Consider the following 17,866-nt stretch of genomic DNA (forward strand, 5'->3'; position numbering starts at 1 on the left):
AGAGTTGCCTGGGATGAGTGACACAGCCGGTCTGTCAAAGTAAGCTCTACCCCCAAAATGAATTAAGTAACCAGCATTGGCAGCAGACCGAAACGTTACACCTAGTCAACCTTCAGAGTAAATGACAGACTTCGAGCAAATATCGTTGGCCAAGACGCCAATGATCGATACTTCAACTGACCAATAAACGGAGAGGCCACTATTTTCTCAGCCCTTAAAAGGAGCGCACGGAGCCAGCGGCGGGCGAATAAGAATGGAGTGGGATGGCTGGTGGGGGGGGAAACGCGCTCACGTTGATTGGCACAATTATTAACCAATAAACCGGCGCCTGGAAGAAGCGACGTCTCGAAATCGGAAACCTATATTTGACCTCGTAGAGCCAATCAGAGGCGTGCGGAAGGCGGGTTTGAGACGGGCACAAGTTTAATTAGTGGCCGCACTACCTAAGGAATCAGCAACAAAGTAACCCGGAAAAATCACGAAATGTTGAGTTTAGGGTCGGGAGGTGGAAAAACAGCGAAGCCTTCTTTCGTGTCTTACGTTTCCCCTGAGGTGGGTCTGCACTCGTTTAATTAACTAAGAGCCAGGGCTTTGGTTGAATCTCTGGCTGGCGGTGTGAGTGATTGAAAGGGACCTGCGGAATGGGTGCGGTGATTGTTTATTGCTGTTGCCGCAGCTCAAGCTATGCCCTGGCATGACAAGGTTTGCAGTAATGTATGTAATTTTAGACCTTCTGCTCTTGCACTAGTATTCTGTCTGTAAACAAGGTCAGGAAAATCAGAACCACCGACTGATAATTGTCACTGTGTTGAGATAGATGCCGTCTTTCGACACTGGTCATACGACGAGTGGAATTTAGATCTGAGCTGAGATCCCTTTAATATTGTTCTTTTGATTAAGCTACAGGGAAGTTGGTGACGGAGGCGTCTTTGGTAGCACAGGAAGACTAAGTGGCAGAGTGAAGCAGGAGAATTTAAATGAGATTTAGTTTCCATGGGAGTTCAACTTGAAACTGAATGGAAACTGGTCTATGTAGCTATATTTTGTGTCGATAAGTGAAATACAGATCATCTAGTCTTCTCTTAAGCTCTGGCAATTCACCATATTGTGACATACATACTTATTTAAACTATTCGGTTATTTCAATAGATCTCAAATGTTTTTGGTTTCGTGTTAGGTTGAGCGAGCGAGGAGGAGGATGAGAGGAGGTTTGATAGAGGTGTACAAGATAATAAGAGGTATTGATAGAGTGGATGGCCAGAGATTTCCCAAGGTGGAAATGGCTAATAGGAGAAGGGATAAGGTTAAGGTGTTTGAAGGAAAGTGTTGGGGGGTGGGGGGTGGGGGACTGTTCGAGGTGTGTTTTTTTTTAATACAGAGGCAAGTACATGGAACACGCTTACCAGAGCTGGTGGTGGTAGAAATGGATACGTTAGAAACATTTAAGATATTCCTTTGGTTGAAATAAAAATGGAGGGCTACGTGAGAGGGAAGAATTAGATTGATCTTGGAGCAGGTTCAAGGGTCAGCACACCACCATGGGCCAACGGGCCTGTACTGTGCTGTAGTATTCTATGTTAGATTCAGTTTTGTGTACTTTAAGTGTCTGTGAAAGTATCTTGTATATGCAATAGTTTATCATCAGGCATCAATGAAATACCCTAGATAAATGTTCCAACAAATGTTTTAATCACTTGGGCTTATTTAGTTATGGTGTAAAAGTAGTTTCTTAATTGCAGAGCTCTTTGTTAGAACAAAACTAAATGATGGCCACATTTTTCTCCAAATGATCTTTTCCTAATGTTATTGTTTTGAGATGATGACTTTGGCTTTTCAGTAAAGATCTAGATTGCAAAATGTAGGTCTCATTTATATTATCAGGTAGAGTTTCTTGAAATTGTACTTTTTTTTAGCCCGGGAAATCCTGTCTCACAAATGAGTTCTTTAATTGGATAATTAAGATAATGAAGCATGATAGTCATGGTTTACATCGTCTTTAGCATTTCTTTTGACAAAGTCCTACATGGTGGGCTAGTCTAGAAGGTTGGAGCACATGGGATTCAAGGTGTATTGGCACACTGGATCCAAAGTTGGCTTGTTAATAGGAGCTGATCGATAGTGTTGGGGTATTTTCTGACTGGAAGTCTGTAACCAGAGGTGTCCAGTAGGGGTTGGTTTATTGTTGTTTGACCATTGTTTGGCTTGATGACAGAAAAACCAGTGGAATAATAGATGGCATAAAAATGAAAAGATACACTGGGACAGAAATCGGTACGAAAGTTGGGTAGAGTGGTGGCCAATGGAATTTAATGCAGACTTGTGAAGTAATCTACTTGGTGATGTCAAATACTAACATGATAACATAGGAAATGGTATACAATCGCATTAACTTGCAGTGCTAATTCATAGCTCCCTGAACATGGAGGAGAGCATTTGCTTTGCTTGCCTTTTTCAAGGTGTTGATTATAACAGTTAGAATGTTATATTACAGCTGTATAAAATATTGGTGAAGCCACACTTGGAGTATTATGTACTGTCTGGCTGCCAGGAAAGATTTGTAACATTACAAATGGTACAATAAAAATTTCACTGGGATGTTCCCTGACTGGAGAGCTTTAGAGGAGAGATTGGATAGGCTGGCCTTATTCTCACTGAAATGTAGAAGACTGAGGATTGACCTTTGAGTTTTATAAAATTGAAAGGCATAGATCAGTAGACAACCTTTCTCCCAGCATGGAGAAGTCTAAGAATAGAGGGCAAAGGTTTAAGTTAAGAGGGGATAAATTTAAGGGAGCTCTGAGGAGCAATTTTTTTTCAAACAGCGTAGTGGTTATATACAATGAGCTGGCAGTGAAAGTGGTGATTAAAACCTGCTTTCGCAATGTTCAGAAGGAATTTGGACAGGTGCTTAGATAAGAAAGGAGAGGAGGAATGTGGGCCTAATGTGGGTAAACATGATTAGTGTATTGGTTTATTATTGTTGCATGTACTGAGAACAGTGGAAAATCTTTGCAAGCCGACCATGCAGATCGTTTCAAGGCATAAGTACGTTGAGGTAGTACAAGGGAAAAGCAACAACAAAATGCAGAGTATAGTGTTGCAGTTGGAGAAAAAATGCAGTGCAGGTAGAAAATACAGTACAAGAGCCATGACAATGTAGAATGTGAGGTCACGAGTTCATCTTTAATGTCCATGGATATTAAAACAGTGGATAGAAGTTCTTGACCGTAGTGCTGAGTGTTTTCAAGCTTGTTTCTTGTGTCGGATGGAAATCGGGTGGGGGCAGGGTAGAAGATAGAATGTCCAAAGTGAGTTGGGCTTTAATGCTGGCTGCTGGAAGTGTGGACAGAGTCCATGGATGAGAGATTGGTTTTTATAATGGTTGAGCTGTGTCCGTAACTCTCTGCGATCTCTTGTGGTCTTGAGCAGAGCTGTTGCTGCTCCAAGCTATGATGCATCTGGATAGGATGTTTTCAGTGATACACTGAGGGTCAGCTGGAATATGCCAAACTTTCTTGGTCTCTTGAGGAAGTTGAGGCACTGAGCTTTCTCAGCTATAGCGTCCACATGGTTGGACCAGGATAAGATGTTGGTGATGCTTATGCCGAGGAACTTGACCTCAGCACCAGAGCGACATGTGTTCCATTCTGCTTCCTGAAGTCAATAGCCAGCTCTTTTGTTCTGCTGATATTGAGGGAAAGGTTGCTGCCTTGATACACACTGGACTCTCCTCCTTCCTATACTCTGTCCTGTTGATTATTTGCGATCTGGCCCACTGTGATGGTATCATGTAGATGTAGTTGGAGCAGGATCTGGTGACACTATCTCGAGTGTACGAGGAATTGAGCAGGAAGTGGAGGACACAGCCCTGGTGGGACATCAAGATCTGGGATAAATGTGGCAGAGGTTTCTCATCTGTTGGTCAGAAAATTAATGTTCCAATTGCAAATGGGGGGGGGGGGTAGTTGTTGAGCCTTAGGTCTTGGAATTTGGAGATAAATTTACTTGGCATTATGTATTGAAGGAGGTACTGTAGTCAACGTAGATGTCTTTACTACCTGGATGCTGAGTGTTCAGCCAGGGAGATGGCATCAGTTGTGTTCCTGTTTCAACGGTAGGCAACTTGCAGTGGATCAGTTGCGTGGAAGGCTGGAGTTGATGTGGGCCGTGACCTGCCTCTCAAAGCACTTTGCGATAGTGATAGCTGACCCATCAGGTGATAGTCATTAAATGTGTTATCTTATTTTTCTTCGGTGCCAGGATGATAGAAGTTTCAATGCAGCTGAGAATCTCTTGATTGGAATAGAGAGAGGTTAAAAATGTCTGCAAATACTACTACGAATTAACCAATGTGGCCTGATGCCTTTTGTGGATTTACTGAAGACTGCAATGGTGACTGATGGTACTAGAGCATTAGAGGTTGTCCGGATAGACATTACAGTCAACATACATGAGTCAAGCAATGTGCCATCTCTGATTCTATGACTAAATCATAAACACAGATCCTGCAATTGCTGGAAATCCAGAGTAACACATACAAAATGCTGCAGAAACTGATGTCAGGCAGTATCTGTTGAAAGGAATGAACAGTTGACTTTTTGTGCCAGGACCCTTCATTCAGTCCTGATGAAGAGTCCCAGCCTGATACGTCAAATGTTTATTCCATTCCGTAGATGCTGCCTGACCTGCTGAGTTCCTCCAGCATTTTGTATGTGTAACGCTGACTAAATCTTTGTTTTTTATCAGCAATGTATACGCTCTTATTCCAAGACTGGCTTGGTTGATGAGTGAACTATCTTTTGAGAGAACTTAAGGTATGGTTATATTAAATTTGGAATTGCTGATGTGTTAAGTCGCATCCATTTTGAAAGGGAATTCATGATTATAGTCATGTGATTTGTCTGACATGACTAAAGCTATATACATTTTCAGGATACTGTGTTGGTTCCTATAATTAATGTGTTTAAAGAGAGCAAGGTTGCATTTGTATCGAGTTTCTTGCAACCAATCCATAATCTGGTGCACTCACAGCAAGTTAACTTTGGAAGTGTAGCTATATTTTAATTTCAGTAAATAAGTGAGCTGATATAAGCACAACTCAGCATGATGCAACCATACCATTTATCAGAGCTGTTTTTAACATATTAGTTGAAAGATATATATTGACGATGGAATAACACGCAAAGTGCTGGGGAAATGGTTCTCGTGTGTCTACGTTGACAAAGGTTCTGCAGAACTCCCAAAGCTCCTCAATCCTCGCTGATTTGGTTTGACTCATTTTGCTGTATTTACCAATGACGTGACAAATAAAGCTAATGTTGGTCTAATTCAAAAGGTGGCTTCTAACACTTAGCACCGCTCAGAAATATGGGGTAGGATTCTGTTTGGTAGCACTTCTACAGTTCCTTCTTTGACCATGATTGTTCTTGGCAGATTTTTCTACTGAAATGGTTTGCCATTTCCTCCTTCTGGAAAATGTCTTTACAAGATGGGTGACCATAAGATATAGGAGCAGAGTTAGGCCATTCAGCCCATTGAGTCAGCTCTGCCATTCTATCATGGCTGACCTGGGATCCCACTCAACCCCATAAATTTGCCTTATTGCCATATCCTTTGATGCCATGACCAATCAGGAAGCTATCAACTTTTACTTTTTAAAAAATATATACCCACAAACTTGCTCTCCGCCAGTGTCTGTGGCTGAGCATTCCACAGATTCACTACTGTAGCTAAAAAAAAATTACTCCTTACCTCTGTTCTAAAAGGTCGCCCCTCAATTCTGAGGCAGTGCCTTGTAGTTCTGGATATCCCCCACCTTAGGAAACATTCTCTCCACATCTAGCTTATCTAGTCCTTTGAACATTTGGTAGGTTTCAATGAGATTTCTTCCCCCCTCCCCCCCCCCCCCCGTATTCTTCTAAATTCTAGTGACTACAGGCCCAAAGCTGCCAAACGCTCCTCATATGTTAACCCCTTCATTCATGGAATCATCCTTGTGAACCTCCTCTGGACTCTCTCCAATGAAAACCCATTCTTTCTGAGATGGGGCCCAAAACTGTTGACAATATTCCAAGTGCAGACTGACGAGTGTCTTAAAAAGCCTCAGCGTTATCTCCTTGCTTTTTAGTCTATTTCCCTTGAAATAACTGCCAACTTTGCACTTGCCTTCTTTGACATTTGGAGCATGATGGACACCTGCAGTAACACAGTTGTGTACCAATAGTATCAGTAACTGATAGAAACATGGTACTGCTGTGGCCCATTCCTTTACGTGGGGCAGCACAGCAGTGTAATGGTTTGCATAATGCAGGGGTTGCCATCCTTACCATTAACTAAGTGGTCCATGGACCCCAGATTGTGTCCCTGCCTGGCATTACGCGATACAGGACCTGCTGCAAGATCAAGATTTGATTCTCGCTGCTGTCTGTTGGAGTTTGTGCGATTTCCCTGTGACTGCATTAGTTTCCTCTCGGTGCTCCAGTCTCCTCCCTCATTCCAAAGACTCATGGGTCAGTGTTAGTGAATTGTGGCCACATTTTGAAACATAGCAAAACTTGTGGGCTGCCCACAGCTAATTTGATATGACTCATCTTGTTGTGTTTTTATGTACATATGACAAATAAAGCTAATGCTTATCTCATTCAAAAAGTGGCTTCTAACACTTTGTACTGCTTGTATTTTGGCTAGGATCTAGCACTTCTGCAGTTCTTTCATACAGCTTTAATCAACAGAGGTGTACTGCTTTTTGAGGAAGTTATGATGAGTATCCTGCTGGAACATTTAGTTTGCATATTAAAGGCATACATGCTGTAGAGTATCTACAAAGGACAATGAATTTAGAAAAATGCATCTTTTGTACAGTGTTTGGTTTGACATGATGGCTACTGAAATTGATCTTCTTGGGCCCCTTATCTAAGAAAGAATTGGTGACATTAGGGTTTAAAGGAGGTTCAGGAAATTATTCCAGGATTGAAAGGCTTGTATGAGTGTTTGATTGATTTGGGCATATACACACTGGAATTGAGAAGAATGGGGGGTATCTCATTAAAACATTGGATGTTGAAAGACCTTAATAGAGTGGATAAGTTTTTAATGAAGTGTATACTCTTGATCATGTGACCATTGCAATTTACTACCTAATCAAATGTTACTAATTGAATGTTCCAGCTTACAGTGACTCTTTTTATAATCCAGATCTTGATAGTGCTGGGTCAACAATCTGTTGAATACCTAAACACAAGATTCTACAGATCCAGGGACACACAGACACACAAAATGCTGGAGGAACCCAGCAGGTCACACAGCAATAACGGAGAGGGGGTTTAGAAAAAGTTGATATGTCAGTTTGAGGGTCTTCATCAGTACTGGAATGGAAGGGGGAAGAAGCCAGAATGTGGGTTGAGGAGAAGGAGTACAAAAAGGTGGGTGACAGGTGAAGCCATTGGGGGGGGGCGGGGAAGGTGGGGGAGGTGGGTGATAGGCAGGTAAGGGGAAAAAGCTGAGACGAAAAGGGGAATGGTAAAAGAGAAGCGGAATGGAAAAGAAATTGCCAGAAGTTGGAGGAAATCGATGTTCATGTCATCGATTGGAAATGACTCAGAATATGAAGTGTTGTTCCTCCAACGTGAGTGACCACGTCATGGCGCTTGCAATCTAGATTGGAATAATGTTTAGTCAAAATGTTCCTGAGAGCCAGATGAGCTTAAAGGAAGCAGGAAATATAAAAGCAATCTAGCTCTGATCACAACTTTCCCACAGCCCTGACCTGTGCTTTTCTGGTATACCCTAGCCCTTGGCTGTAGGTGTACACCTGGCCCACAGTGTGGGCCCTGGCTGCACTCACTGCCTGCACTCTGGAACTCCGGCTCACGTTCCAGATTAATGAGTGAGCCAGATGCCAAAGCTGTCAGGCTTCTGAACAGCAAACATGAGGAAATCTGCAGATGCTGGAAATTCAAACAACACACACAAAATGCTGGTGGAACGCAGCAGGCCAGGCAGCATCTATAGGGAGAAGCGCTGTCAACGTTTCGGGCCGAGACCCTTCGGCTTCTGAACAGTGGGGGATTCGAATTTATTTATCACTCGCACATCGAAGTGTACAGTGAAATGTGTCATTTGCATTAACAACCGAAGATGTGCTGGAGCAGCCCACAAGTGCCGCCACACATTCCAGCACCAACATTAGCCCACAGTTCTCAGTGGAGTGCATGCAAGCAAAACAACAGCAGTGAGACAAGCCCAGTACCTCCCTTCCATCCACATGCGTATACTGTCATCTAACCCCAGAACAGTTTGTCTTCTCCAGCCTCCAGCGGACTCTGACTCAGGCTTGAGTTGGATTCCTGAGTATAAATTTTATGAGGTGATCTTATTCATTTTTGGGAGCCAATTTATAGTTTCACAGATTATACAGATAACGTTTTGGCTAGGTAATCTGTTCTAGCCTGTAAGTTTGTGTGGTATCTAAAATTAAACATCTAATATAAAAGTGAAGTGACTGGAGCATTGGAAATGAGCACTGGCAGCTTTCCATTACTTGTGGCAAAAAATAATCTCTGCTCGTTTACCTCTCCCCAAACGATTTCCATCGCTGGTGAAGTTTTAATTCAAAATAAAGGCTTTTGATTTTTCCCCACTATAATGAGATTCTACACAATATTACAGTACTTCAGTACCTTTTTTTAGTTGACCAGGTTAAGAAGGGATGTATTTAAGCAGTTGTAAAATGTCTTAGGGTTTCTTAGTGCCTCTGATGGAGTAAGTGGTTTAACTTCAAATTTGAGCTGTTGCCTTCAGGAGTATAATTTAATCCATGAAAATGTATACAGGGAGAGCAGTTTAGATTTGGCACTCCCATCTCTCCTGATCCTGCTCATCACTCTCTCAACTTTCACACCCGCACTGCTAGGAGAGCCTTGGTCTCTCAGAGCTAGAGATCTTGTTCAGTCCGACTTCAGTTTCTCTGTGTGGAGCTTGCACGCTTCCCTGAGACTTTGTGGGTTTCCTTGTAGACCCTCGGAAGGTATCCAGGTTAATTGGCCACTCTAATTGACCTCGAGTCTGTGAGGTGTTGGTGTAAATGTGGGAAGGATATTTTTTTTTTTTAATCGGTTAGGTTCAGACTAGTGTAAACAGGTGATTAGTACTAAAGGACCTGAGGTAAATGAGACTAGAGGTCATAGTTTAAAGGTGAAAAGGAGGACCTGAGGGAGAACTTCACTCAGAGGTTGGTGTGAGTGTGGAACGAGCTGCCAGTGGGAGTGGTGGATAGGTTTGATTACAACATTTAAGTTAAATTTGGATAAGTACATGGATGGGGGGATTATGAACGGCTAGCATCCGTGTACGGGTCGATGAGACAAGGCAAATCAATGGTTTGGCGTGGACTAGATGGGCTGAAGGGCCTGTTTCTGTTCTGTAGTACTGATGACTCTGAATAGATGGGACAGAACATACAGGTGTCCAGCAGTGTTTTCCCAGGCCCTACTGGAGAAGAGGCAGCACACGAATTCCGGTTGGGAAATGAGGGCAGGCAAGTGGCTGAAGGTTCAGTGGGGCAACATTTTGGGCCCTTTGACCATTCTTCTGTTAGTGATGGAAAAACATGGGACTGGTCCACAAGTTAAAATCTGGATTTTTACGGTATGAAACAAGACCTTGCAAAGATTGATTGGGAGAGATTGTTTGCAGGTGTAGCACATCTGGCAAGAAGGAAGCTTTTAAAAGTGAGAGTGGTCAACATGTTAATGTTGGTATGAAGAGTAAGCTAGTCAAATTGATACAGAAAAGCTAGGGTGCACAGTCTGGTAGTAATTTTATGCATTGCACAACCCTTGCATTACAAGATCAGCTGTAACATCAGGATTTGATTTAAGCCAGTCTGTAGGAGTTTGCCCTTCCCATGACATAGTTTCCTCCAGGTGCTCCAGTCTCCTCCCACATTCCAAAGATGTACGGGTCAGTGTTTAGCGAGTTGTGGCCACGTTTTGTTAGCACCGGAAGCATGGCAACACTTGCGGGCTGCCCCCAGCACCATTCTCGCTGATTTGATTTGACTCATTTTGCTGTGTTTTTTTTTAATGTACATAGGACAAATAAAGCTTGTCTTATTCAAAAAGTGGCTTCTAACACTTAGTCAGCACTGCTAGGAAACATCACCTTTTGAGGAAGTTATTCTGAGTATCCTGCTGGTATGGTTAGTTTTCATATTAAAGGCATTATGTGCTGTAGAGAATCTGCAAAGGGCAGTGCTGTACAAAAATGTACCCTGTACACAGGGTTTGGCTTGACAGCTACTGAATGAATATTGTAATGCTTTGAACTGTACAAGGTTTGTTTTATGAAGTTGTTTTAATGTAGTGATGTTGAACTTTAGCATGTATTTCCCTTTGCAAAGTGGAGATCTTTGCAAAGCTTTTAATGAAGTGTATACACTTGATCATGTGACTATTGTAATTTACAATCTGACCAAATGTTATTAATTGGCTGTTCCAGATTGGGGTGATCTTTTCTCTATGATCCGACTCTTGATAGTACTGGGTCAACAAACTGTTGAATGCCTAAACACGCGATTCTGCAGATCCAGGGTCACACACACAAATCCTGGAGGAATTCAGCAGGTCGGGCAGCATCTATTGAGAGGAATGAAGAGTCGACGATACAGTCTGAGACTCTTCATCAGTACTGGAATGGAAGGGGGAAGGAGCCAGAATGTGCTTGAGGAGAATGAGTACTAGAAGGGAGATGATGGGTGAAGCCAGTTGAGTGAGAAGGTTGGTGGGTGGAGGAGAGAAGCTGGGAGGTGATGGGTTGGGAAGTAAAGGGCTGAAGAAGATGGAGAGGAGAGTGGACTATGGGAGAAATTAATGGCACGGAGGCACTAGAGGGAAATGATGAGTGGGTGAGGAGAAAAGGAGAGACAGAATGGGGGATGGAAAAGGAGAGGAGTGGGATGAAGGAGAAATTACCAGAAGTTGGAGAAATCTATCTTCGCGTCATCGGTTGGAAATGACGCAGGCAGAATATGAAGTGTTGCTTCTCCAAAGTGAGTGACCACGTCATGGCACTTGCAATCTAGATTGGAATAATGTTTAGCTGAAATGTTCCTGAGAGCCAGATGAGTTTAAAGGAAGCAGGAAATATAAAAGCAATCTAGCTCTGATCACAACTTGCCCAAAGTCCTGGCCTATGCTTTTCTGCTGTTCCTTAACCCCTGGCCCACGGTCTAGGCCCTGGTTGCACACATTGCCTACACTCTGGAACCCCGGCTCACGTTCCAGACTAATGAGTGAGCCAGATGCCAAAGCTGTCGAACTCCTGAACAGTGGAGGATTCAAATTTATTTATCACTTGCACATCGAAGTGTACAGTGAAATGTGTCATTTGCATTAACAACCAACACACCCAAAGGTTATTTTTGCAAGCAACAACAAAACAACAGCAGGAAAACAAGACTCGTTCCTCCCTCCATCCACACACACATACTGTCATCTAACCCCGGGACAAGCTGTCTTCTTTGGCCTCCAGCCTCTGGCAGACTCTGACTCAGGCACGAGCTGGATGCCTGAGTTTATTTTTGTGAGCCGATGTATGGTTTTACAGACTGTAAGGATAATATTTTCACTAGGTAACATGCTGTTGGGGCCTCTACATTGGGTGATATCTACAACTAAACATCAAATATAAAACTGAAGAAGGGACGGTGGAGTCTTGGAAAAGGGCACTGGTAGCTCTTCATTACTTGTGACAAAAAATATTCTCTTGCTCGTTTACCTCTCCCCACGAGCTCTCCATCCCTGGCGAAATTTAAATTCAATATAAAGGCTTTCAATTTTTCCCACTATAATGAGATTCTGCACAATATTATAATATTTCAGAGCCTTTTTACTTGACCACATTAAGATTCAAAGTACATCTGTATCAAAGTTTGTATGAATTATACAACCTGGAGATTCATCTGCTTGCAGGTAGCCACAAAGGAAGAAATGCGAAAGGACCCAATTTTTTTTTTAAAAAGACCCACACCCAAAGCGAAGAGAAAGAGGAAAAGAAAAGCAAATCATACAAACAGTAAAAGCAAGCAGAAGCGTTCCGAACCAAATTGAGTCCACGGTCCCGAATCCCAGTGCAGCCAGAGTAGGCCCATAGCCTCGGTCTCAGTTCGTCATTTAGTGGGGCAGATTGTCAGAAAGCTCGCAGACATGAAATGCGTAGCAGCTGGAGCAATCCCTCTACCACAGCCTCAGTGCCAAGGAGAGTGAAGTAAAACGTCACGGAGCAGAATCAGGCATCGGGGTTTCTTTCGTTCAGAAGTAGATGTATTAGCACTTCTGATGGGTTAAGGGGGACCTGAGGGAGAACTACTTCACTCAGAGTTTGGTGTGAGTGTGGATAGTGGAGGACCAATGCAAGAGGTAGATAGGTTTGATCTCAACGTTTTTTAAGTCTAATTTGGATTAGTACATGTTGGGAGGGATATGGAGGGCTAGCTTCCATGTACCGGTCAGTAGAACAAGGCAAAATAATGGTTTGGCATGGACTGAAGGGCCTGTTCTGTGCTGCAGTACTGTGACTCTGAATAGATGGGATAGAACGTGCGTGTGTCCAGAAGAGTTTTACTCAGGTTATGTATAGATTGCCCTGCTGGAGAGGAGGCAGCACATGAACTCCAGTTGGGGAAATGAGGCCAGGCAAGTGGCTGAAGACCCAGTGGGGCAACATTTTGGGTCCTTTGACCATTCTTCTATAAGTGATGGTAAAAGTTGGGACTCTTCGTCAAGTTAAAGCCCCAATTTTGATGGTATGAGTCAAGACCTTACAAAGATTGATTGGGAGATGATGTTTACAGATAAAGCATATCTGGCAAGAAGGAAGCATTTAAAAGGGAGATGGGGAAGAGTACGGAGTTAACATGTTAATATTGCTATGAAGGGAAAGGCTAGTCAAATCTTTTAATGGTCCATGAACACTATTTTGTTAATCTTTTCTATTACTTCTGTAAATTTTATAATCATTATATCTTGCACTGTACTGCTGCAACAAATACAGATTTCTTGACATGTTATGTCTGATTCAGAGTGGGAAGGGGGCAGGGAGAAGGGAATTGTTTGGAGAAAGGGAGAGAGAGAGAGTGGGAAGCACCAAAGAGTCTTTCTGTAATGATTAATAAACCCATTATTTGAAATCAAATGACCTTGCCTGGTGTCTCTGGGTTGGGTGTGTCTGCACCCATGCCCCGGCACTCCTCTGCCACCGGTCCCACGCCCCTCCCGCAGCACTCCATCCTTTTCCCAACGTTCTTTGCTCCCATCTGATTTACAAAGTTGCTCCCCACACCACATTCACAAATACAGTACTGTGCAAAAGTCTTAAGCACCCTTGTTTTCTATATGTGCCTAAGGCTTTTGCACAGTACTGTATGTCAGCAACCATAAACCTGAATCTGATATTGAGCAAATCTGCAGATGAAATCTGCAGATGCTGGAAATTCAAACAACAACACACACAAAATGCTGGTGGAACACAGCAGGCCAGGCAGCATCTATAGGGAGAAGCGCTGTCGACGTTTCGGGCCGAGACCCTTCGTCAGGATATTGAGGTTCTCTTCAGCAAAATTAGAGGCTTGGTGCAGTGTAAGAAGCTGAACTGATTCCCTTAAAGAGTATAAAGGATTACACTTGAGGAGACAGAATAACAAGGGATATGCGATGTCCTTGGGTAGTGAAGTCAGGGAGAATCTGTAGAGGTAAGGGTATAATGAAAGCAAAAGTGTGACGTCGAGTCTGTGAGGTTGTATGTAATGCTGAGCTGTACAAGGAATGAAACAACTGACATGTCATGGGACCATATCTAGAATATTGTGCACAGATAAAGTTCACTAGGATGTTTTTTGAGATGGGTGGGGGTGGTGAGGGTGTGCTTTGTGAGGAGTGACGAGAAGGCTGGGGTTGTTCTCACTGGAAGGAAGGAGGCTGAGGGGGTGACGTTGCAGAGTTGTAGACAATCACGAGGAGCATTGATAAGATGGATGGCCAGTTTTTCCCCTCACCCTCACCCTCCCCCCTCCCTGGAGAAGGCAAGAGAAAGACTAGTGGGTGTAGGCTTAAGGTAAAAGAGGAAACATCCAGAGGGTGGTGAGTATATGGGAAGTGCTGCAAAAGGAAATGGTGGATTTAACAATGATGCCAGTGTTTGAGACTTTTCGGCAGGCGTGGAGGGATAGGCCAAATGCAGATAAATGGGACTCGCTTAAGGTTCCTTTGTTGACATGAGTGAATTGGGCTGAAGGGCCTGTTTCTGTGCTCTGCGATTGTTCTGCAGCATGGATTGCCCATGAGTACAAAATATCGAAGTTTGGCTCTGCAGGCTGGCTTGGGCACTTTAAGATTCCTCATATGGTACTTAGTTTAAAACCTTTTTTAATATAATAGGTGACATGCACTATGCCCTGCTATGTTCTAAAATTTAATGAAATGACAGTATACCCCCCCCCCCCCCAAACCTCACTTTATTTGTGCTAACTATCAATATCTATCTGTGCTCAGATTTCTTTTTCAAAATGGTAGAAGGCTTTTCCTGGGGTTTGACAGTTAACTGCTCTGGTGTAATGTAAAGTTGATCTGTAAATCAGATTTATTTTAGTTGACTGACTTGTTTTATTGTGATGTTATTTATAGTGCAGGATGGAATTGAAGGATTGCTGCGTGGTATTGGTTGGTTTTTAAGTGGTCACTTTCAGAGCTGCTCCTTACAAAGGAATTAAATTTTTTTTTGTTTAAGGAATCTTACAAACCTCTGCACAGCTGTCTTCTTAGCTTTGATCGTTCCACTGCATGGTGGGCTGATTTGTCACAAGGGTGAAGATTGACCAGGCTGTGGTGGAGCTGTGGGAATGCAAATCTACAGGAAAGATCAGTGAAGGAGAGAGAGAGAATATACAGTGTATTGTGAACTGTGCAAAAGATTACAGAAGATTTCAGTGGAATTGTTTGCTGCAAATGGTGTATCGTTTGTGATAACATAGCTTCAGTGTTGTGAATGACAAGTTTTGCTGTAAGAGAATGTGGCTTTAGATCACTAAGGACCCTCACCATCAGGGATGTGCCCTGTTCTCATTGCTACCATCAGGGAGGTGGTATAAGAGTCTGAAGGCACACACTCAATGTTTTAGAAATGAGTTCTTCATCTCTGCCATCATATTTGTGTATGGTCCATGAACCAATGAACATTGCCTCACTATTTTGCTCATTTTTTTCACTACTTATATTTTGTATATGTCTTAATGTAACTTTTTTAATATATTGCACTACAGTGGCTATATACGTTTCAGTAGGAGTTTGGGGAGATTTGGTGCATCTCTGAAAATGTGCGCTAATTTCTGCAGATGTACCATGGACATCCTAACTGGCTGCATCACTGTCTGGTATGGGGGTGGGGGGGTTGCAGAAGGTCTATTGCATAGGATCGAAGTAAGCTGTGAAAGTTGTAAACCTAGTCATGGGCACGGGCCTCTGTAGTATCCAGGGCATCAAGGGCGATGCCTGAAAAAGGTGGTGTCCATCATAAAGGACCCCAGGTCACGCCTTGTTCTCATTGCTACCATCAGGGAGGAGGTACAGAAGCCTGAAGGCACACACTCAACAATTCAGGAAAAGCTTCCTCTCTGCCATCAATTTTCTGAATAGGCATTGAGCCCATGAACATTACCTCACTACCATTTTTATTTCTGCTTTTGCACTACCTACTTAATTTGTGCTTGCTATAATTCACAGATTTTTTTCTATTATGTATTGCAGTGTACTGCTGCCACAGTCAACAAATTTTATGACAAATGTTTGTGATATTAAACCGGTTTCCAACTCTGTACTGCTGTAAAACAAACTTCATGATGTATGTCGATGATAGTAAACCTGATTCTGGGTTGGGGTGAGGAGATATTCAAGGACTCGGCTGAAAAAGGAAGTCCACAAATAGTGCAGTAACTTGCAAGAATAATGGAGCAAGCACTTGCTCTGAGAGCAGGACACTGATGGTTTAGTTGGGAAAGGCGCAATATTAAAAAAAAAATCATCAAACCCTGACACAGACTAGTGGTCAATAGGCACATTGAGTCTTTGGCTTCTTGTTGAGCAATTATTTTTAAGCTCCATTTTCCATTACCCCTGCAGAGTATTATTTCTTGATTAAATGTGTTTTTGATTACTATTTTTCCACCATTCAACCTATCATAACTAGAGTAAAACTCAGTTACTGTAAGCCACTGAGTGTTGTGAAATCCCAGTGGTTTGGCATCTAGTACACTGAAAGATGCTTGCCATGTTCTCCTACCATGCTCACTGGGAATTTTATTGTAATTAGTAAATAATGTTTTAAGAAAATGAATTGAAGGTGTGAGCTTAACATCCAATAATCTGGAAAATCTGTGGGTTCAGAACCTCCAGAGCCTGAGTGTGCCAGACTAGCAGGGTTTGTGTTATTAAGAAGTAAGTGTATCCACTGTATGTTGAGTACACCACTCCTAGATGTAAAGATTAGGAACACTTTTTTAGGTTTCTCATGTCTAAGCTTGTTATAATCTCTCATTCCTTTGTCATATCTTGACTCCAGCTTCCCCAGTCTAATTCTTGTGTCTAAGATGGCATTGTAGTGAATCTCTCTTGCGCCGTATCTGTGATCTTTGCACCCTCTTAACGTGTAGCTGGAGCAAAAAACTGCAGATGCTTGAAATCTGAAATAAAACCTGGGGATGTTCAGTAAATCAAGCTGCATTTTATTTTGTGACATGCAGGGCGGATAGGCCATTCAGGCCCTTCGAGCCATGCTGCTCAGCAATCCCCTATTTTAATCCGAGCCAAATCATGTGACAGTTTACAACGACCAATTAACCTACCAACCGGTCCATCTTTGGATGGTGGGAGGAAACTGGAGCACCCAGTGGAAACCCACAGGGAGAACGTCTAGACTCCTTACAGGCACTGTGGGAATTGAACTCGGGTCGCTGGAACTGTAAAGCGTTGCGCAACCAATTACGCAACTGTGCTGCCCCCCACAGTTCGTTTCTCTTGTGGGGAGAAAAGCATCGAAAGTCTGGCCCAAACTAGACACACTATTCCAATTGTGGTCTAACAAGATGGTAAATTTCAGTATAACTTCCCATTTATTTAGCATTGCCCCTTTTGAAGCCCAGTTTCCCATTTGCTTACAAACCACCTTCATGGTTTCCTGCAGGTTTCACAACTTTCTTTGTGCACTTGTATACTCAGTCAGTTCCTAGATCTTTTTAGAGCTGTTCTGTATCGTCTGTAATGCTTTTCATTCTGCAAAATGTATTACAACGTAGATGCATGTTCACTTCCATCTGGTCACTTTGCTGGTCAGTTACTATCTCTCTCCGTGCCTGAAGTCTGCAGATTTTCCCTGCGTGCCCATATCCTTGTGCCCTATTACCGATTCCCTAGGCATACCAATGTGTTTTGCCTCATCTGCCAATGTGAAAAAGCACTCTTTACCACATTATTGAGAATGCCAAATCATCTATCCCAGCCACTTGCACTCATTATTCTAAACATGAAGCGTGTTGAGGGAAGAAAGGCTAAAAGAAAAATATTAGATTTATTAGTCACATGTGTATCAAGACAAAGTGTGAAATGCATTGTTTGTATCAAATCGGTGAACATTGTGCTGAGCAGCCCACAAGTGTTGCCATGTTTCTGATGCCTATGTAGCATGCCCATAATTTACTAGCCCTACCCACTTAACTTTGGAATGTGGAGGAAATCTGAGCACCACGAGGAAACCCGCATGAGTATGTGGAGAATGTGTAAGAGACCTTGTAGACAGAGGCGGGGAATGAACCCTGATCTTG

General features: G+C 42.8%; 1 protein-coding gene across 2 annotated transcripts in view; it reads left to right on the forward strand.

Moving 5' to 3' along the window:
- Positions 1-394: 394 nt before the first annotated feature.
- Positions 395-17,866, forward strand: part of mtmr12 (myotubularin related protein 12) — a 95,331-nt gene continuing 77,859 nt past the window's right edge. For both annotated transcript variants that reach the window (XM_073064254.1, XM_073064255.1), the window contains exon 1: positions 395-552. In XM_073064254.1, the coding sequence (XP_072920355.1) occupies positions 484-552 (69 nt within the window). In that variant the 5' untranslated portion in view covers positions 395-483. The remainder of the gene's footprint in view (positions 553-17,866) is intronic.

Source organism: Hemitrygon akajei, chromosome 13 (assembly GCF_048418815.1).
Source record: "Hemitrygon akajei chromosome 13, sHemAka1.3, whole genome shotgun sequence".
Taxonomy (NCBI): Eukaryota; Metazoa; Chordata; class Chondrichthyes; order Myliobatiformes; family Dasyatidae; genus Hemitrygon; species Hemitrygon akajei.